Raw genomic sequence first — 22,696 nt, forward strand, 5'->3', positions numbered from 1 at the left:
GAATGAATTTCCCAGCCTCCCTTTAAGCTAGGTGTGGCCACCTGACTAATTTTGGTCAATGAGAGTTAGGCAGAATTTTTGTATGGAAGCTTCCAGAAAAGAGATTTGTCCTGTGATGTTTTCCTTCTTTGTTGTCTCTTCTTTCTTCTTGCTGGCTGGGATGTGGACAGGATAGCTGGAATTCAAGTGTTCCCTTTCATGAGGTGGCTTTGGGAATGCAACTGTTTCCTATAGATGGAGCAATAGGACAGAAAGGGTCTCAGTTCTCGAGGACTTTGTAGAGCAGAGGCATCATACCAGGAATGGACAGAATGTCTCTGGACTTCAACATCAGGAAAAAATAAACTTCCATCTAGTTTCAGACACTGAATATTTTGACTGTCTGTTGTTCACAGCTAAAGTTAATTCTAACTCACATTTACGGTAAAGCTAAGACAGACACTCAAAGAAGGTAATTTGTTCATATCTCTCCTTCTCTGTACATTCACTCCAGCTCCCCCAGCTTTCCTTCCCCTCCCAGCGCAAGCCTTGAGAACCTGTTTGGGCTGAACATTCCTAAGAGCTGTCACTCCCAGACCTAAAAAAAAAAGTTTCCAAAGCAGTTGCCTGGCGTCATGGTCACCAACTGGTCAAACCAGCTCCTGCTCTAACCTCAGAGGTATCTGGGAGAGAAGACCTCAAGAATACAGACCTTCCAGCTCTCCCTCTCTCATAGCCTCAGAGCCACCATCTGCGTAAGGAGTTCATCATAGCACTCTTCATAAATGTCCCAAACTGAGAGGAATACATACCACTTTCCGCCAGGCTTTGGCAGAGAAGGACATAGAATGGTTTCCCCCTCAGAGTGATATTAGCACTGAAAAAGTTATTTTAAAGCAACGCCAACAACCACAAAAGGACACAATTAGGGAGACTATCCATCAGAATAGTCAAGGTTATGCTGCAGTAACAAATAAGTCCAAAATTTCCATTCCTTAAACAAAAGAAGATTTATTTCTCGTCTGTGTCCACTGTGGGCCAGCAGAGACAGTATACTCATTAGTGATGTTGATGACTATGATGTTGATGATCACAGGGCAGAGGGAAGGAGAAATTACCCAAGGGCCTTGCCTGCATGGAGCCAAGGGTCTCCCATGGGCAATTAAGTGCTTTGAACCAGTAGTGAAATATATCAGCTCTGCTCACAAGTCATTGGCCACAAATAGCTACACAGCTCCTCCCAACCACAGTGGCATCAGGAAATGCATTGCTAACTATCATATGCCCAGAAAGCAGAGGAAAACAGCACTAACGACAACCACAAATCACAAATTTTATTCAACCCTGACTATGTGCCAGGTGCTGTTCTAGGTGCCAGTGATACAGCCACGAAGAGTCAGACAGAAGTCCCTACCCTCCGCCCTCATGGGGCCTACATTCTAATGGAAGAGGCAGATAAATAATTAGAGATGTAAAATATAACTATCAGTTAGTGGCAAGAGCTACAAAGAAAAATAAAACAGCTGATGTGAGAGAACATGACTTTACATTAAGTGCTTAGAGAGGGTTTCTCTGAGTAGGTAAAATTTAAGCAGAGATACAAATGACTTAAGAGACCAGCTATATGGAAACCTGGAGGAAGAGTGTTCCCAGCAGTAGAAACAGCAGGTGGGAAGGCCCTCGGACAGGCATATGCTTGACACCTCTGCTTAAGGGACAGAAAGGAGGCCCCTATGGCTGAAACACTGTGAACAAGGTGGGAAAGTAGCAGGGAATCGGAAGAGAAGTTTAGCCACAAGCCTTTATTTTCTTCATAAGACTTTGCAGTATCTGAAATTATTTTAATTGTTCATTTGATTAATTGTTTTTTGATACACATGAGAGCAGAAACATTTGCCTCATTCGCTGCTTCATCGCTAGCCCCTAGGCTAGTGCTTTGCACATGAGAACTTAATATGGAATGAATGAGCGAGTGAGTAAATGAACAGGCTGTGTCTCCCCAACCCCCACACCTGCTCCTCCTCACATGCTCATGGCACGACCATCCACCCACTTGCCCAGGTCTAAAAACTGAGCAAAGTATTTGATGTGACCCTCTCCTCCCCTCCCATCCAATTACCAGTCAAAATGCTTCTGCTCCTTTAATGTAGCATGATTATGTCCACACTTTACCTCTCCTTAGCCAACAGTGTAGCCCTTGGCCAACATTGAACCTGGACTACGACAAAAGCTTCCTCGCTGGGATCACTGGATTCTTGCTCCCACAATACACTCTCCACAAGCAAATAGTCCAATGGTTCTCCAATGTGGTCAGGACAAAGTCTAACTCCTTAATGAGGTCTATAGGCCCTACTTGATCTGGCCAATGCCCACCTCTCTAACCATTTCCCCCTCATAATCCATGCTGACAATTTCTGTGAGATAGGTACTATTATCATCCCCATTCTAGAGATGGCCAGACAGAGGTTCAGAGAGGCTAAGTCCTTTGTCCAGAGTAGGAGAGCTAACAGGATTTAAGCCAGATCTGCTCAAATTCTTACCCATCATGTTTTACTGTCTTTCTTAAGCTGTAAAAGCCAATGCTTTCTTCCTGAAAACTCTGAAAACTCTGGTTAGTTGAGGTATAAGTTGCCTCCCTGGATGCAGTTTAACTATTTGAGCCATTAAAGGGGATCTCAGAAACCCTGGTAAAGGCCAGCTGCAAGCCTCGGATTATTTTACCTGTGCTTCTGACCAACCAGCTGTAAATCAGGGTTCCCACAACCCCCTCCTCTCTCTTTGTGTTCAGTTAAATTGCTTGAGCAGCTCACAGACCTCAGGGAAACACTTACTTACATTTACTAGTTTATTATAAAGGATATTAAAAAGGACACAGATGAGGAGATGCATGGGGCGAAGTATGGGAGAAAGGGTGCGGAGCTTCCATACCCTCCCCTGCCGCACCACCCTCGAGGAACCTCCACATGTTCAGCTGTCCAGAAGCTCTCCAAACCCAGTACTATGGGGTCTTTATGGAAGCTTCATTATGTTGGCACGACTGAAGCATGGACAACTGGTAGAAATGTGATTGGACAAAAAGGGTGTGATCTAACACTAACAGACTGGGTGGGGGAACCCACAAGTCCTTTCTGTTCAGGTTTTTCTCAGCCTCTCTGTGCAGTATTTCTTCCTCCCAGGTACAGGGTGGGAGCCCTTCTGGAATGGAGGTCTTATGACCTACAATCAGACAAGGTAGGTCAGAGTATTTCTTTATGGTCATCTCCAAGACAGAAAGGCATGGGGGGAAGGTTAGAACAAGCCAGGAACCGTGGATGGAAACCAAAATACACATATCCTAATATCACAAGCATACATGGCTTTTAGCAGAATTTGCACACAATAGTTCTCAAACAATGGTGGGTATCATTGCTGTCATTTTGCTGTTGTTATGCACAGAATCACATAGTGGTTAACAACACAGATTCTGGGGCCAGATTGCGTGGACTTGAATCCCAGCTCTGCCACTTAGTGGCTGTGCAATGTTGGGCAAGTTACTTAACCTCTCTGTGCCTCAATATTGTCATCTGTGAATGGAAATTATAATATCTACCTGTGAGCAATTAGGATGAGGATTAAACAAGTTGATATATGCAAAGCATTCACAACTAGTACAAATGTTAAATAGGTGTTTGTTATTTTTTATTTTTATTTTATTTTACTTTATTTATTTATTTTTGTGGCTCTCATCAGTATGGGGATCCAAACCCATGACCTTGGTGTTCTAAGGCTGGACTCTAACCAACTGAGCTAACTGGCTAGTCCTATTTTTTTAAAATGTATAATTATTATTATAATTATTATTTGTAGGGGTGGTCAGGGGAAGAAACACTTTGAAAGAATTTTGGAGAAAATAATAGGAAGAAGACAAATAGGAGCTCAGCAAATAAGCATTATCTTCATAGGACTGTGAGGGCAGAGACTTGTTTAAGGAGGGGCCATGTGGGTTGTTTATTTTATTTTGTTTATTTCCTCATTGTTTTTGTAGGGGTATATGACAGAGGAAAGAGGCCTGGGCTTGAGGTTTAGACAGACCTGTGTTCAGAATCCATAAGCTGGTGGCCTTGGGCAAGTCACTGTGTGCCTTAAACTTCAGTTTCCTCATCTGTAAAATGAGGATCATGATGTTATAAAACCTCTAGGGCTGTTGTGAAGATTAAATAAGAGCATACTTGGAAAGCTTCTAGCTTAGTGCCCTGCACCTTCTATGTACTCCAGAAATTTTAGTTAATATTCCAATGCTGTTACTGCGTGAGTGGTCTACCACGTGGGAGCTAGGCAGCTCAGACATAGGGTTGCTGATATGACATCACCTACTCAGCCAAGATTTGCTGTGCTCCCAGCAATGCACCGGGCTCCCTGTAGGCACTGGGGATGCTGCTATGAGCAAGACACCAAAGGGTCTTGCTCTCATGGAGCCAAATATGCTGCAAATTCCATAAGGGATCTGAGAAAAGGAAGGAAAAAATTCACATGCATAATGCTTCTGGAGGATGTTCTGGGCTCTGGGGGAGTCTAAGATGGGTCTTCAGACCCTGGGGAGAGTCTGAGGGCTGGATACCTGTAGGGGAGGGTGGGAACTTCTGTTTCTTACTACAGTGGAAAGAAAAAGCACAGAATTTGGCAGCTGACAAGCCCGTGTCTCTGTTTTGCTTTGTCCTAGCATTACCTATGTGACTTCAGGCTGCTGCTTCTCCCCCTGGACCCCGGTTTCAGAAATGCTGAGTGATGTCATCCTTCCCTGGGCTGTTTTGAGGATTAATTGTGGTACTTTCCACGAGAAAGCTCCAAAAGACAGCAGCCAAGAGAACCCTTGTTCTGGTTCCTGGTATTTAACATCTCTACCCCCCGTACCCCCCAAACACACACATACACCCATCCACACCCCTGTCCCTGGGATCTTTCCTTCCCTGAGAGAACAAGCCTGAGGGCTCCTTTCCCTCCCTGGCCTCTCCAAGCCTGGCCCATATTTTTACCTGCCTGATGACAGCCCATGGAGTATGCTGATCACCTTCTTCATGTGTTACCTGATTCCTCACCAGGTGGCCAGGTAGCAGGACAAGCAGCTGCCTCCCTCCTTAGCTTCCCCAAATGGAAGGCTGGCCTGACCCAGAAATGCAGCAGGAGCCCAAAGGAGAACAGGACACCAGGCAGTGTGGGAGGACACTGGGCAAGGCGTGGGCAATATCACATTCTGGATATTATCATGCAGTCCCAAGTCCCACTGGCTTGGGTTTGAATCTTCACCTGCTGTGTGGCCCAGGGCAGGGTGGCTTTACCTCTCTGAACCATGAGGATTCGAGGAGGTCATAAATAAAACTGTTGAGCACAGGGCCCGGTACACAGTCAGTGCTCAATAAATGTGAGCCATGATTATGATTTAAGAAGGAGTGTAGCAGATGGGTCAAGAGCCAAACCGCCCAGGTTCAAATCCCAGCTCTGCCACTTAACCAGGTATATAGACATAAGTAGGTCATGTGAATTCTCTGTGCCTAGGTTTCCTCAACTGAAAATGAGAATGATAAAACTCCCATTCTCATAGGAGTGAGAGAGAATTAGATGAGGTAAGACACACAAATTTAAAATGCCTAGAACAGAACCTGGCACAAGGCAAGTGCCCCATAAAGGCTAATGACTGCTATTTCTATTTTCTAGCAGCACATCCTCCCTTCCCTGGTCCCAACCGAGTCTTATTCTAGGCAGAGGGGTCTTCTGGAGGTTTCGGGGTAGGATTGTAGAAGGAAAGCCTGGGGAGAAAAGAGAAGGAAAGGAGGTGTGTCCACAACACACCCACAGGCAGACTCTCCCACAAGTAAACACAGCCACATAAACACATGCTAACCACTGAACCCACTCAAATCCATACACAAACTCCCTCAGGACCAAGCCACTCCCATCCCATCCCACCCACTCAGAAACCTCATCCAGCCCCCACCCAGGTCCCAATCAGGGCCAGATTTCTCCCATGTGTCATGCAGTGATTCTCCCCATAACTGGCTTCAGACTCAGCTGGCCCCACCCAGCTGTAATTACAGAGAGAGCTGAGGCTTCTGTGCACAGCTGTGACGTCAGCCTGAAGCTTCTAGCCTGATGAGCTCACCCCACATCAAGGCAGGGGGTGTCAGCAGGCAATCACTCAGGACATGCCATGCTGTGGGGCCTTGGCCTTGTACTCTCAGTTGGGGAGGAAGGTGGGGGATCTCAATCAGTCGGCTCAGCACAGATCTGGGATTCAGAACAATCCAGGTTCCCACCCAGGTCCTGCCACCCATACCTGTGTCTGAGGGCCAAGGCTCTGCACCTCTGTTTTCTCACCTGCAAAGTGGGGGTGATGATAATAGTGACATTGTCATGAGGGTTTAATGCAATAATGTCTGCAACATGCTCACCACAGTGGCAGATACACAGGAAGCAGTAAATAGTGGTGATTGTTGTTCTCCATATTATTATTTTTAGCGAACTGCCTCATGCAAACACTGCTTAATATCAAAACAATTTCTCAACCTATGACTCATTGAATTCCTTAACACCCCTGGCCTACCCCCACCCCAGGAAGAAGGCATGGCTGAGACCCTGAGGCCCACAGAGGGTAAATAGCATGCCCAAAGTTGCCCACCTGCTGGGGACAGATCAAAGATTGGAACCCAAATCCAAGCAGCCTTTTGGGTAAAGGAGGATTTGTAAATTCATTCTTCAAGCTGCATGGGAAGAGGAGGGAAGTCTAGAAAGTGAGTCGTTCGTGGGCTTTGAGTTTCAGACTAGACATCCTGCCTGAGCATAGCATCTTTTAATAATTACCATTAGTAACAGTCATAATAATAACAGAAGCTACCATTCATTAACACTTCCTATGGATGTTTCCTCATCTGTAAAATGGGATAATACTAATACCTTAAACTCACAGGATTGTTGGTGAGGATTAAAAGAGTTAATATTTGTAAAGCACTTAGAACAGGGCCTGGCATATAGCAAGTGTTAGGTAATCGATAATTCAAACTTGAAGATATAAAAGTGCCAATCAGTCTGCTAAGTGCTGAATGCGAATGACCTCCTGTATTCCTCATGACACATTCATGAGTTGGTTACTATTATGTCCATTTTACAGGTGGGAAAACTGACAACTCAAAGATGCCTGGGAATAATGTTATTGCTGACAGACTCTTTGCTTGACCAACCACTCCTAAATCTTCTCTTAGGCCCCTCTGTGCATTTCCTTCTAAAATCCAGTTTTAGCAAGAACCCTAGTAAGTCAATTTAGCAATTCTGTCTTCAATATCTGATCACCCTCAATATCTGATCAAGGTCCCCATCCTCCACCACTCTGGAGGTGATATCTGATCCCCCTTGTCTATCTTCAGCAAGAATACTGTTAGTTGGGTTTAGCCCGATTCCTTCCTGGCCCCCGATGTTTCTTCTTAGTAACTTTCCATTCACTTACCCCTACCAGGCTTCTTGGATATAAACTCCCACTTGCCCATGCTGTATTCAGAGTAGAGCCCAATTTCTCTCCCCCACTGCAAAATCCCATTCAATGGTTCCTACACCTATTTGCGACAGACTCCTGCCCAGTAAAGTCTTCCTTACCATACTTTAACAAGCATCATTTGAATGTGTGTGTGTGTGTGTGTGTGTGTATATATATATATTTTTCTTTACCATGCTCCTCAGAGGGCACTGAGGCTCTGAGAGCTTGGCCTGGATATAAGTGGGGAGGGAAATCCAACCCAGGGCCATGTACACTCAAATCCACTGGGCCCAGTCTCTCTCTTCCCCTTCTGCAGGTCCCCAGGGGGAAGGCAGGATGCGACATGCTCTGGGGAAGGTATTTCCAGAGGGTGACCTGAGCTCTCAGCCAGGCGGAGAGTTATTAATAGCCAGGCCTTAGTGCCCTGCTTGGGGAGGACTGCTCCGGGAGGGAGCAGGAGGGCGGAGCTGAGCTGGCCAGGGGAGGAGAGAGTGTCCGTGCCGTGCCCGTGTCCGGAGAGGCAGGCTGAACTTGGAAGACAACGGACAGCCCCTCCCAGCCCCCACCTCCAGCCCAGCTGTTCCCTCAGCGGATTCTCCTGGGCTGGGTCATCATCTCCGAATACTCCCGTGACAGGAGGCGCTTGCAAAACCCGCCTCCAGCCCCCAGCAGCAAATAAATAGACGATCAGAAGAAGCCAGGAGAAGTTTCTAGGCGTGCGTCTCTGGTGTTTATTAAGCTCCTGGCTTCCCTGTAGACCTCCGCGGCTCTGGCTGCGAGCCTGGGCAGCCTGGGAGGACAGTGGCTTGCTGATCTCTGGTAAGGGGAGCGGAGAGCGACCCTTTGGGATTCTGCTGGACCTGCTGGGGGTCATCTCTGGTGGCTGGAGTGTCTTTGGGGGCTGGCACCCCGGCCTGGTTTGCACCACTGTGTTTGGCAGTGGATGGTTCTACTTCTCCCCGACAGAAGACCAGCATTTTCTAAGGCTGAAGAATAAGCTTTGAAGGGCAGTCCACCCACATCATCTTGCTGTGTGACCTTGGGCAGGTGACTCCTTATCTCTGAGCCTCTGTTTCCCCTCTGAGCTCAGCAGCCACCATGGCTGATGGTCAGATGCCTTTTTCTTGCCACTACCCCAGCCGCCTGCGCAGAGACCCCTTTCGGGACTCTCCCCTCTCCTCCCGCCTGCTGGACGATGGCTTTGGCATGGACCCCTTCCCTGACGACCTGACTGCCCCTTGGCCTGACTGGGCCCTGCCTCGTCTCTCCTCCGCCTGGCCAGGAACCCTGAGGTCTGGCATGGTGCCCCGGGGGCCAACTGCCACGGCCAGGTTTGGGGTACCTGCCGAAGGCAGGAGCCCCCCACCCTTCCCTGGGGAGCCCTGGAAAGTGTGCGTCAATGTGCACAGCTTCACGCCAGAGGAGCTGACAGTCAAGACCAAGGACGGATATGTGGAGGTTTCCGGTGAGTCGGGGGCAGGAGGGAGAGAGAATCTGGGGAGGGGGTACCTTGGTCATCAGCAAGATGACTAGGAGGAAGCTGTGACAGCATGACACAGCTGACTTTGGGGCTCAGGAATGCAGCTTACAGAGCTATCTTTATGAAAAAGCTCTCCTCCCCAGCTCGCAGGAGAAATCTTAACCTGACTCAGCTTTTGGGAACTTTGGGTGCTATAACAATTGCAGGAAAATAGAAACCATATTGGGTATTTTGACAGAAAGAATTTAACATAAAGATTAGGTTAAGCAGATATGGAAGGTTAAAGAGACAAAGAAGTGGATTTATGGCACCCCAGCATCACAAATAGGGTCTTGAAGGGAGAGTTTAATGCTGAGTGATGACAATATTAATAACCAGAACAGGTCCCAAGTGAAAAACTTCCCCTTATCTCAGATAAGGAAACTGAGGCTTGCCAGTAATTATGATGATACTGATTGGGAACCTTGATTGAGTGCTTAGCCACTGCTAAGAACCATGCTAAGCACTGTTACCTGTAACATCTCAGCCAATACAACACCCAGAGAAGGTGGGTCCTGTTTATCTCTTTTTACAGATGAGGAAATTGAGGCACAGAGAGGTTAGAGCAAGTTGCCCAAGGCCATCAAAGATTGAGATGCAGGCTGTCTGGGAATCAGGAGGCCAGAAGAGAGTTAATGATTTATTGAGCACCTGCTAGGTGCCAAGGGCTGGGCTAAAATTTTTATATTACTTCTCCAAAAAAATCCTCACTCCATCTCTGAGTAGCAGGGGTGTCTAGGCCCATTTTGCAGCTGAGGAAGCTGAGGACCCAGCGGGACTGGTTCAAGGTCATGCCATGAATCAGCAGCAAGACCTGAGTAGAGTCTGGGCCTATCCACAGTTTTAGGCCCAGGGCTCTTGCCACCACATCCCGGCCTAGGTGAAGGAACACGCTCAGAAAAAGGAAAGAGAAGACAGGAAACTCAGCTCCAGTTAAGCAGGGCAGCAGAAAAGGCTTTCTTTTCCTTCCCTCCCAATTAATGCTCCATTAAAAAGAGTGTGTTCCTAGCAGAGGCCTGCCTTCCAGAAAATCAATAAAAGCCATTACACACACAGGCTGGGCAGGGACAAGTCCCATCAGTGTTCAGGGGGAATTTCAAAGCCTCTCATGGCAGAATTATAAACATCAGAGCTCTAGCGGGTGTGGTGGGCCAGGAGACAAACTGGGGCCATGTGCTGGTGGGGGGAGGGGCAGTCAGCCAGGGCTCTCTGAGTTGGCTGGGGAGCCAGGCACGAGTTTGGAAACTGGCTCCGCCACTAACCAGCAGGATGAGCAAATCACTTAACTTCTTGTGCTTCTGCTTCCTTATCAGGAAATTGGGGTTCAAATGGCTGCAGCATAAGGACTGTTGATTTAAATGGGGTGACGCTATAAAGTGCGTACATAATAGTACCTGGAGCACAAGGAGTCAGTATTGTTATTGCTGTTGCTGTTGTTCTAGTGCCAGGCACATTGTAAGGCCCCAATAAATAATAAAAGACAGATGCTCTTTGAGACCTGGATTCAGATCGTAGCACTATTCTTCATCAGCTGGATGGATAGGGACAAGAAAATCTGTTCACTGCTCTGAGCCTCAGTTTCCCCATCTGCAGAATGGGGATCATTATAATACCTATCCTGCAAAGCCGTAGGGAATATTAAATATATGCAGACAATATATGATAATATATTCAGAGTGTCTGTAAAATAGAGCTAATAATAGTGCTTGCCTGGCAGTCTGTAAACAGGGTGATTATTATCACAACTCCTCCTGTCTTTAATTAGTGTCCCAGAGACTTCCAGCTCTGGTCCAAGGGTCTCCCACTCCCTGTGGTCCCTCCAGGAGACCTTCTGTCCAACCTGGAGGACTTTTTCTCCATCGTCTTTTGTAGGTGCTTCTTAAAAGGTGGGGTCTGGCAGCCCCAGGCTGAGGTCCCAGTTAAGTACTTTACTAATCTGGAGGCTTTGGATGACTCATGGAGCCTCAGCTTTCACATCTGTAAAATGGAGTCATTAGGAGATTAAATAAGACAAAGACAAAGACTTTTACATGTGCTATTAGTGACCTCAGCTAGACAGAATCTAAATCACCTGGGAGTGCATACAGGGGCTTTCATTAAAGAGGTTTTAAAAATAAGATTGATATCAGGGGCTCCATTTAAAAAGCAACTTTCAGGGAAAGTCAGAAGTCAGATCCAGTCTCCCATCCTAGACCATGTAACAGCAAAGCTATTCTTCCACAAGCACTTTGTGCTGGGCCTTGTGCTAAATGCCTACCCATGTTGGCTCATGGCTCCCCATTAGGACCTCCTAGGGAGTGTGAGGAGGTTTATTACTTCCCATTTTACTGATAAGAAAACCAAGGCCCAGAGAAAATGACTGTCCTGTGATTACCTGCTTCTCCGTGGCAGTGTCTGAGATTCAGTGCTAGGCCTCCTTGGATAGTTCTGAGTCAGGATGGTTGGATCTACATCTGACTGTGTGGCTCTGGGCAAATCCCACTGCCTTGGGGGCTCAGATTTACTCTTGGTCTTATGAACAGGTAGGCTAGATCTGTATTTGCCAAGCAGTGTGCTTCAAGGAGTTACTAGGAATCCAGTGTTATTAGGAATCTGAGAAATGAGGGGAGGAGAGTTCAGAGTTTCAGAAGGTGCAAGATAAAACTAAATTGTATAAGGTATCCTCGCTGTAAGACCTGCCAGAGCCTTTAATTCACTAATGTAGCTTATGAATCTCTGAGAGCTGGTTCTGTTGTATCTGACCATGTATGAGTGTCTAGGTCCAGAGAACTGTTTGGAAAATGCTGGTCTGGACAATTTCCATCAAACTTCTCTCTCCTCCCCCCACCTTGCAGCCACCAGCCAAGAATTATTCCCTTCATGGGCCACTGGGCCAGGCCCTGGCTAAGAAAGGGACTGGAAAGCCCCTGAGGCCTCGTTCCCGCCCCTTCTCCTTAATCCTAGGGCCTCTGCCTTCCCTGGAAACAGCACCATCTTTCTTTAGCCAGCCAGTAGCATTTCCGGAGTGACAATGCTGCTCCTTGCCACCTCCATTTCTCTAAGTCATGTTGAGAAGATGGCGGCTGCAAGGGGCCTCTGGCCTGGCCTCCAGATGAGTTCTTTTTTAAAAAATTATGATTACTTTTTTCCATTTACAAAATAAAATGTTTTTTATGAAAGAAAATGTAGATTAGGAAAGTAAGATAAGAAATTAGAAGTCACTCATAATCCTTAAGCTGCCTCAACAATTTAAGTATGCAGATGATATGCAAATTAAGCTTCAAGATGATCCTCCGAGCACCACCCTCTTTCAACCAGATTCACCCCTTCCCCGGGACCCCCTTATGGAAATCTTGGAGCTGCCTCTACGTAGAGATCCTTCCTTCCCTAAATCCAATACCCTATTTTCAGAACATGGACAGCGATCCCTAGTTTCTGACGAGTAGTCCTTTGCCCAAACATCAAAATAAACCACAAGCATTCACCTTCACGCAGTATTTTTACAATTTACAAAGCAAATCTGTGACTTGCTTTTATTTCTTCCCGACAGTTAACCCAGTAAGGTAGATGTTGTCACCCATTTTAGAGAAGAATAAACTGAGGCTCAGAGAAGGGTAGAGATGTGCTAGGACAGAATCCAAAACCTAGCATTCTGGAAACTATCTGCCTGCTTTTGAATCTTTGCTTCGATCACTTCCAAGCTGCATGACCTTGAGCATGTCACTTTACCTCTCTGAACTTCAGTTTTGCCATCCACAAAATGGTAATAATAAAAGTATCTGCTTCCTAAGGTGGCTGTGAATATTAATGGAGTTTGCATAGGTAAGGTCCTAGAGCAGTGGTTGACACCAAGTAAGGGCTATATAAGTTTGTTATTATTACTCTTATCATGATCACCATCAGTTATTATTCCCAGGACACCAACCATGCAGAAGGATTCCAGGATGCAAAAGGGCTGAGTCAGAGGCTCTGGCCTGTCCCCAGGAGAAGCAAGCCTCCAGAGGCCCAGGCTTTGGGGACATTGCTGGGGAACAGGCAGTGCTCTTCTGGCCACCAGCCCATGCTAGAGCCAGGCAGTTGCTGGTCACAGAGTTGGCAGCACAGAATAAACTCTCTGAGTTGCAGCACATTCACAGACTAGCACATTCTGGTTAGCCAGATACTCCAGTTTAAAAATGAATTCCTATAAATGTATACCTTTCTTCTCTACTATTAGGAGGATAAATTGGTACAGCCCTTCTTGAGGGCAACTTAGCAATGGAAATTAAGCCTTAGAGATTCTAGAACTTGGAATTAATATTAAAGAAGTCATCAAGCCTTGTGTGAAGATCTAGCTTCAAGAACGTTTAGTGCAATGAGATTCCTTCCAATGTTGGAAACCTCCTCAGTGCCCAAAAGTAGGGGACTGGCTAAATGAACAATTTTATATTCCTGCAATGGAACACAGTGCAGCCATTAAAAATCATGTTGCTGAAGAATATTTGGTAATGTGAAAAAATAATTATAATGTGTTCGCTTTTTGCGCTTTTCAAGCATAATGTATAGAATGATCCCATTTGATAAAATCTGTGATATCCATCTATACTATATAACATTATACATTTCTAAGAAACAAAAAAAGTTTGGAACATATACAAAAATGTTATTAGTGGCTTCCTTGGAGTAATGGGATTATGGGTGGTTTTGATTATTCTTTCTTTATTTTCTACATTTTATAATGTCATGCATTAGCTTGTCATCAGGAAAAAATGTTAACAAAGGAATAATTGAATAATAAAGTAATTAATCATGTAATTACCTGTAAATTGTCAGTTTAAAAAAATCTGGACTGCAAAAAGACTCTAAACCCCACAAGTTTATTTATAGTCTAAATTCCAAAGCCACTCAGAAGGGCCTCCATGGGTAAATGAGCATTCTTGAATCTGGAGTGTGGCCCCAGAAATGAGAAGTGAAAAGTCATACTAGCTGAATGGCTCCACTGTGCACTAATCTGGTTTGTTTAAAGAGAAATTGGAGGTACCCTCTCCATTAAAGAAAAAAAGAGTAAGAAGGGGCCAAGAGGATCAGAATTTACTATATAAATTGCAAGATAAAAGCCAGTTTGGGACCAACCTTCTTGCAATTTTATTTCTTTCCTCCCTAAGCAGGGGTGAGGGGGAAGCCCTCCCCTGCTGCCTTGTAGGAGGTGGGGCTGGTGGAATTTCACATCCGTGGAGCTTAATGTGCCCGTTTCTAAGGAGCTCCCTTAGGACAGGCTGGGTGTTTTTAGCAGATTGAAGCATTATTTCTGGCCTGTTCTTTCACTACTGGGTACAGACAGTGCGGCTCACAGAGCTACTTGGGAGCTGGAACAGACAGAAACAAGAGGGCAGAGGGGCATCAGGCCCCAGAACTTGGCTTAGATTCAGAGAGAGCTGATTCAAAGCCCAGAGCCACTATGTACCTGTTGGGTGATCTCAGACTTATCACTGGGCCTTAGTTTCCATATCAGTAACAAAGGAAGAAAGAAGTCCATCCTCAGAATCAGGACAGAGGCCTGTGAGTTGTAAAGCAAGCCGGGTGGCAAAGTGGCCCTCAGCATGTGACCCCACTTCGTTCCTATCATCCAGTCTGGGATGTTAGTGCCAGGGTTCTCCTGGCTGGTTAGGGAGAGGGGTCACATGGGAGACTTGGAAGTTGTGGTACAGCATATGGCCCAGTTTCTATGATTTCCTAAGACTAATACTGAATTGCCCACAAACCACCATCAAAGCCTCCTTTCCTGTCCATTATCTTATGCCATCTTCACAGCCAGCCTGGGAGGAGGGCTTAAGTGGGTGCATGTAGCAGACGAGAACCCCGAGGCTGAGATGACTGCAGTGTCTAGACCAACACTAAGCCACACAGCCAGACAGGGCAGAACCAGAACCCTCAATGACGCTCAAGGGTCATAGATGCTGACATGACATTCCTCTTCCTTGCAGGCAAACACGAAGAGAAGCAGCAAGAAGGTGGTATCGTTTCCAAGAACTTCACAAAGAAAATCCAGTAAGTAACCTCGAAGTGTGGATCTCAGGTGGGAGTGGAGGAGGGGGGATGCCTGGCACCTAAGGTCTGGGGCCTCTCCCTCTTGGGCATCTCTCCTACAAAATACCCCACCGGGGCAGGGAATTGAACCCTAACACCTAAAGGGGAAAAAGTATCACAACAAACCTACAATAGGGTGCCAGAAGGGCAAGCACATTGATTGTGTCATCTCATCTGCTCAGTGCCCTGTAGGATGGGTATTAACAATCCCATTTTATAGATAAAGAACCTGAGAGTAAGACAAAATGACTTGTCCACAACTACACAGAGAGCCTGGGCACTCCCCTGTCCATGCAGTTTGGCTGTGGGAGGATCCTCGTCATTATCAAGGAAGACCCTCTCCTGATACCCCAAATGCCCTGTAGAATCTTTTGAAGGCTGCTTGCTATGCCTCTCCCATGACCGGGAGAGTGAGCACCTTCTCTAGAGTATCTACAAAAACTACGTTAGAACGTGCCCTAATATCACCGCTTACGACCCGCAGAGGTTTGGAGGCTGAGAGGTTGGGACAAAGGAATGGCATGTTTGCTGAAGGAGGGAGTAGAAGGGATTTATGTTTAACAGGGAGGAGACAAGCTTGGGGAAATCCCGAGAGCAGCAAGAAGACAGGCAGGCTGAGTCAATGAATCAAAGCCACATCCAACCCCTAACCGGCAGTACCTATAGGGAGAAAGACTCATAGCTCAGAAGTGATGGTTGCATCCGTGGAAGAGCTGCTGGGTGCTTCATACAGACCTCTCTCTAATCATTGTCATTCCACATTGTGCATTTCTGGCCCTAAAGTCTTATCCCAGCCATGGTTGTATCTAGCCTTTGCAACAAAGGTGTGCCTCGGGGCGAACAAACATTACCCTACTTGTACTACGAGGAAACTGAGTCCCCCACGGGTGAAAGGACATACCCAAAGTCTTTACAGCTAGAGTTTAGAACAGCCCAAAACAGGTTCCTAACCTCTGAGTTCCATGCTCAATCCTTGAGCCAGGAATGCTGTTTCCTTATCTGTAAAAGGGATGCCGATTCCAGACTTGCAGAGTTGAAAATGAAACGAGGTCATGGCAAGGTAGGTCCACATACAAGTCAGTTTGTTATTACTATCCTTATTGTTGCTGTTGCTGAGTCCTAACCCCACCACTAGCCCTGGTAAAGATGCCCTGTATCTGGAAAGATAGCACTAGCTGAATTCTGAGGCTTCTTTCAGTCTTGGAATTCTGCATTCCTGTCTCTCCCCCCATGTGCCCATTCCTGACCCTCCCCAGAGCCTCTGCAGTTCTTGGAAGCCCGTGCACACTTCCTGATAAGGCAAACACCAGTGTTTCTCCTTCATACTCTGTGACTTGTCTGTCCTCCCCTGACCCACACCTCTCCCTGGTACAGCAACCAGATCAAACATTGCTGAGGGGAGGCTCAAACTAGGTCTCAGGATGGAGTCATATGCAGGGCAAAGCTGTGAAAGGGACTGAGCAGGAAAGAAGTCAACAAATTAATCATAGAAAGATGGCCATTTTTGTGGATTTCACCACTCTGGGGCCTCAGGGGAAACAGCTTCCTGGAGTTCCCTGACCAGATAGAAATATGTGTGGTTGCTCAAGGCACAGCTGCTATTTAGCTGGTGCTCAGCAGCTGATCTGGGCTATTTGTTAAAATGTGGACTACCCATTGCTCTGAACCCCCCACAAGCCCTCCCTGGCCAACCCTGGCCACCCTCACCCCGTCCTCAGGCCCTCCAAACCTCCCCACATTTTATCAACTAAAGGTTTCCCAGGACCCTCCTCCAATACTACTGTGTAGCATCCATCCCTTCTGACAGTGCCCAGCTGTGCCAGTTATTGTATATTTTGAACCTCAGTCCTGGGTGTGGGGAGTCCTGGCTCCAAAGTGCCTGGGTAACTTTCAGCAACTTGCTTAACTGCTTTGAGCTTCAGTTCCTGCCTTCCCTCACAGATGGGGTTGTGATGAGGAGTGAGAGGATGTGTATAAAGCATTTAGCATGAGATTCAGACTCAGAGCTTGGTCCGTGGGAACTAATATTATTAAAAGGCTCCACAAGGCTGAAATCACACAAGAACAGATGGAACTCCTGGGACCTCCTGGCTCTGCCCAGATTTGAGATACTAAGGAGCCAGGCTAGAGACTGGGATTGACCCTGGGCCAATCTCAGGAGGCCTCATCGCCTGTCCCAGGAAAAACTCTGGTCATTAGAGGACAGGGAAGTTCCTTTGGTCAGTCTGGGATCCTAGGAGATTTCCACCCCAGCAGAACACCGCAGCTGTTTGCCTTAGCCATGGCTAGGAAATTCACCCCAACACATCCACGTCCATGTGAAAGGCCCCATTTTGAATGGATGAGGGGGAGAAAGAGAGGTCCTGGAATTTGCTTGTCAGGTTGGGAGCAGGGCAAGGACTGCAGCTGGTCTCTTTTTCACATCCAACTTGGATGAGAGAACAGGAAGCAGGGGCTGCAGGAACTCCATCAGTGGAGGATGACTGGGGCCAAAGCAAACTTTATTATCCCTGCTCCACATCTCCCCAGGTATCCATTCTGCCACTTATTGATACCTGTGATGTGCCAAGAACCATGCTAAGAGGTTTATAGGTTTAACTTTATTTAACCTTTAAAAGAATCCTGTTGAGTAGGTATTATTTAGCTCATCTTATGGATGAGGAAACTGAGGCTCAAAGGAGGATGGGACACAACTAAGGTCACACAGCTAAAGAGCAGATCTGGAATATTATTAAGCCTTTAAAAAGAAGGAAATCCTGCCATTTGCAACAACGTGGATGGAGTTGGAGGACATTATACTAAGTGAAATAAGCAAGACACAGAAAAAGAACCACATGATCTCACTTACATGTAGAATCTAAAATAGTCATAGAAAGAGAGAGTAGAATGGTGGTTGCCAGGGGCTGGGCGGCGGTGGGGGAGGAATGGGGAAATGTTGGTCAAAGGGCACAAAGTTTCATTTATGCAAGATTAATAAATTCTGGAGGTCTAATCTGCAGCATGATGACCATAGTTAACAACACTGTATTGTATATTTGAGATTTGATAAGAGGGTAGATCTTAAATTTAATTTTCTCATCACACAGTGGTAATTATGTAGACATGGTGGATATGTTAATAAGCTTGATTGTGGTGATCATTTCATAACGTACACATATATCAAAACATCAAGTTTTACAACTTATGTACTCAAGGGTACTTCAAAAAGTTTGTGGAGAATAGAATTAGAAGATAATATGAATCTTTCCACGAACTTTTTGAGGCACCCTTTCATATGTCGATGATATCTCAAAAAGGCTATTTTTTAAAAAGAGCAGATATGGGATTTGAACACTGGTCTCTCTACTTTCAAAGCCTTCCTACCTGGTTAGAAGATACCAAAGTACAGTCACTCACAAAAGAGTCATTCATACACCATCTTCACTGTTTCTTGCCTTATATGCTTACATTCCTGTACGATTACTCGCTCAAGACTTTTTTTTCTTTTAGATCAACTCACTTTTGATAAAGTTAAATTCTTATCACTAAAATGTTCACTGGAGAAGGCAATCATGAAATAAATCCAATGAAAGCAAAATGTGGTTAAATTCTAACTAGATAATGTTGCCTGCCTAAGGGCCTAAGCTTTAGATTAGCTTTGTCTTTGTTAAAAAGGGAGAGGAGCAAGCCATAGAGGCTAGAGGTGTTAAAGGCGTATTAACACTTAGGGGAGATGTTCATTTAGACGTAAATGGAAGGGTTGAAAGGAATTGAAGAGGAGTAACTTTCCCACCATGTGGGTTCAACATGCAGGTAACCTGGTGAGAGAGCTTGAACAAGTCTGTTCCCATTTCTGGGCCTCAGTTTCTCCATATGTAATATGAGAACATAGTCCTGGACGATCAGGAAGATCCTTTTGGGCTCTGATATTTCGTGGTTCAATGATACTGCAACTTGTATGAAAGTATTCACAGCTGTCAGATACCCACATGTAGGGCCAATGAGTGCATTGCAATTTTCACAGCACCCTAAGAGGTAGGTACTATTATTACCCACTTTCTGACAGTCAGGAAGAGTCAGAATTTAAGCCCAGATCTGCCCACAAAGCCCATGCTCTGGGCTGTGGCTACCTTGTCACGTTGTACTAGGTTTCCATTGGGTTGGCGTGCAAATGGTTAAACAGAGTCAGCCCATCCCCAGCAGCCCCAGCAGTGGGACAGAGGTCCAAACTTTTGGCCTTGTCTCTGCTTGAATAACTTGACTTGGCCACTGCCGAGGTTCCCTCTTTCTCTTCCACCTTCCCGGCAGCACCCTTGTTAATCTCTGTGGTTCCAATTTGGCAAGAAGTCCCCTGGGCAGATGCCGCTCATGTGGCTACAAGTTGCTGTTCAAAGCAAAAAAACCCTCTGGGCCCTCCAGGAAGGGTCCTGCCCATCATCAGAAATGGGCTTACCTCATGTCTTGGTTCTTTCATCAAGACCCCGGCATTTACAACAGGCAGAGTTGGCCTGGACCAGTAGAAAGATCTATGTATGGTGACTGGACCTCCTGACTTTCCCCAAATTGCTCTTTTTTTCAAAAGTCTGATGCCAGGGGAGGCAACAGAGCATCACAGTTGGCTACTCTGAGTTTAGAGACCAAAATTCCAATTCCAGTTTCTATCTGCCCTTACCAACTGTATGGCCTTGGGCAAATCACTTCACCTCTCTGAGCATCAATTTCTTCGTCTTTTTAAAATTGGGGATAGGAATAGAACCTGCTTGGTAGGGTTATTGTTAACAATTAAATGAGATGATTCAGGTAAAGTACCTGGCACATAGAAAGTGCTCAGAAGGTCATAGTTTTCATTATCTTTAACAACAATGACAACCCAATGAAACCATTAATATTACCAAGACCCCAGGTCCATTTGCTCACCACTCAAAATCCAATGACTGAGAGACAAGTGTTGGTTGGTGTATGGAAAGGTAGCCTTTAATCTGGAAGCCAGCAGCCTGGGGAAATGGCAGACTTATGTCTCAAAGACCGCCTTTGCCTCTCCCAGGTTTGCCAAAGGGTTTTATAGGGGTCTGTGATGGAAAACTGATTCATGGTGACCAAGCAGGGATATGCAGACATGCATGAGTTTTTCAAATAATCATCAGGGAACTTCCCGGGTAGAAGCTGACCAGCATCATACTTCATTCTCCATGGGTTCAGTTCCTGTTATTCTCAACTAAGACAAGGTTAGTAAGCTAGTAAAGAATGGCCATCTGGGTTAATAATTTTTCTCTAATTATTTTGTGTACAATGTGAAAGCAAGAGTCATTGTGTTCTGGCAGTCAGCTGCAGGCTACATGGTTTGGGATACAGGAGAGAACAAGTTTTTAAATTCAAAGGTTTAACAAAATGGAGTCACTTTTGTTCAGTTGGTTACATTAACATGTCCTCACAATTCCAGTAGTTTGTTGAAGAAACCATATCCCTGATAGCCTCATTCACCCAAAACAATCTAAAAATCTTAAAAATACCTTATCGGAAACTGGAACCAATTTCTGATTGGGTTCAGAAATCCCATTTTTTAACACCTTTTCGCTCATTGAGCTTGTCATTTGATTTCCCCCAAGTCTGTGTTTAGTGACCTATGAAATGGGTATATTAATTCTCAACTATTAATCATCCTAGACTCTTATAAAGCTCCAACCAGGTGATACCTATAATTGTGTTTGGGGAACAAAATAATTATAACCTAAGAGCTATTTAAGGTGTAACCAAAATTGAGACTCATTCTAAGCGTCATATGGTATGTTGCCACCAGAAGTCTATCACGTGGCTAGCCTTTCATCTGCCAAGGTGCCTGTTCCACTGTTAATTCTGCCATTAGTGCATTTTGTGGAAAAGCAGTCTCCAGTGGGCACATGCCAAGTGAAATGTGCTACCTGCTGTGTGTAACACCTTACTTGTGCTCTATAACGAGATGGCAGGAGTACCGTTTCTGCCAGCAGTTGTGATCATTGTGGGTGCTATGGTGGAGACCTCAACCAAGGACCAAATACATGGATCACAGCTCTCTTTTAAGAACTACTGTTCAAAAAGCATATTACCATTTGCAAAGTATGTTCAGACTCTATCTCATTCTAGAACTTCAAATACTGTACAAGTTTAGTATTATCCCCATTTTGCAGATGAGGAAACAAGCTCAGAACAATTGAGTGACTTTGCCAAGATCATACAGCTAGAAAGGGACAGAGTCAAGATGCAAACCCAGACTTGTATGTCCCCAAAGCCTAAGCTCTTATCAAAAATATTTTCTTTCAAATGAATAAAATAATGTTTAAGCTATATTACACTAATAAATGCATAAAATCTTGTACTTCTCCTAGGCTTCCTGCAGAAGTGGATCCTGTGACAGTATTTGCCTCACTTTCTCCAGAGGGTCTGCTGATCATCGAAGCTCCCCAGATCCCCCCTTACTCACCATTTGGAGAGAGCAGTTTCAACCATGAGCTTCCTCAAGACAGCCAGGAAGTCACCTGTACCTGATACCCCAGTCTTGGGCCATCCTTGTTCTGTCCCGAACCCTAGGGCTTCTCTGATTCCAGGGTGGATTACGTTAGCTGAACTCAGATTTAGTGCAAGTAAAATATTGGGGGGTGGGGGGTGGGGACTAACCTTAGATTCCCTGGATAGTGTAGTAGCAGATTTCTCCACAGGATGACGCAATTAGCAAATCATGCTTGGTTGCGTTAGGCCAAAATACTCGGAGTTTTTCTTTATCTTTTTCATCTTGATGAAAATGTTGCACATTGTATAGTTGCAAAGTAATAGAAGAGGACTTACCACTATACATTGTATCTTACCTTGCAGCTAATGCAAAGGTTACTTTTCTCTGGGGACCTCCCCATCACCCAGATTCCTACTCTGGGCTCCCAATTTCCGTGCCTCTCACATGGTTTGGTTCATGGAACCCATTAGCTCACCCTATTGTGTTTCTACATCCCTGACCTACAAAAGGTAATAGACAGGTCTTATATCCCCCTATGGGATTTATCCACCAACCACATTAAAACAAACAGTGCCTTCTGCCCTCTGCCCAGATGTTTACAGCATGTTCCCAAGATTCCCAAGCTGGCACTCCCTAAGGACTCTGGGAGCCTCTCAGATTATTCTCCGGCTAAGGTCCTCCCTTTCTTGTATCCCCTATGGCTAAGTCGGGATTTTTACAGAGTGGGCTGTCTTCAAACAGCTCCACCAGGAACCAAGCAAAGGCCAGACAGCCTGGAAGACAGGCTAGTGGTATTGTGTATATGGGTGGGATGTGTGTGTCATTGTTATTTGAGTTGTGCTGTTGTTTAGGGGGAAGTAACAGTAAATAATAATAACAATAATAATAAAGGATTTGATGTTCTTAGCCTTGTTTCCTTCTTTTGATGAAGAACTAAATCCAATAGTACCTAGATATACAACAACATCAGTTAGAAATGCTGTGTCTTCAAGTAATAAGGCATAATGCCTCGTGGCTTAAACTATAGAAATAGCCACTGGCTAACTTCTCAAGAAATTTAGAGGTAAGTGGATTCAGAGGGTTTTTTTTTTTTTTCAGCTTTGTGTATTTGTGAGAGTATTTCCATCTTTTTTCTCTGCCATTTCTGACAAGTCTGCATAGTCTCCTCATGGTGGCAAGATGGCTGCAG

General features: G+C 45.5%; 1 protein-coding gene across 1 annotated transcript; it reads left to right on the forward strand.

The window, feature by feature from the left end:
- The first annotated feature begins 8,177 nt into the window (after positions 1 to 8,177).
- HSPB8 (heat shock protein family B (small) member 8) lies at positions 8,178 to 22,413 on the forward strand. Its single transcript, XM_063085837.1, has 3 exons — positions 8,178 to 8,945; positions 14,942 to 15,005; positions 21,386 to 22,413. The coding sequence occupies exons 1-3, from the start codon at positions 8,579 to 8,581 to the stop codon at positions 21,543 to 21,545; spliced, it is 591 nt and encodes a 196-aa protein (XP_062941907.1). The 5' UTR covers positions 8,178 to 8,578; the 3' UTR covers positions 21,546 to 22,413.
- Positions 22,414 to 22,696: the final 283 nt, after the last annotated feature.

Source organism: Cynocephalus volans, chromosome 2 (genome assembly GCF_027409185.1).
Source record: "Cynocephalus volans isolate mCynVol1 chromosome 2, mCynVol1.pri, whole genome shotgun sequence".
Lineage (NCBI taxonomy): Eukaryota > Metazoa > Chordata > Mammalia > Dermoptera > Cynocephalidae > Cynocephalus > Cynocephalus volans.

Bases quoted from the DNA above. Each gene is read 5' to 3' on its own strand.
- HSPB8 (XM_063085837.1), top strand. From the start codon at position 8,579: ATGGCTGATGGTCAGATGCCTTTTTCTTGCCACTACCCCAGCCGCCTG. The intron at 8,946-14,941 runs GTGAGTCGGGGG...TCTTCCTTGCAG, and splicing joins CGGATATGTGGAGGTTTCCG to GCAAACACGAAGAGAAGCAG. The intron at 15,006-21,385 runs GTAAGTAACCTC...TACTTCTCCTAG, and splicing joins AACTTCACAAAGAAAATCCA to GCTTCCTGCAGAAGTGGATC.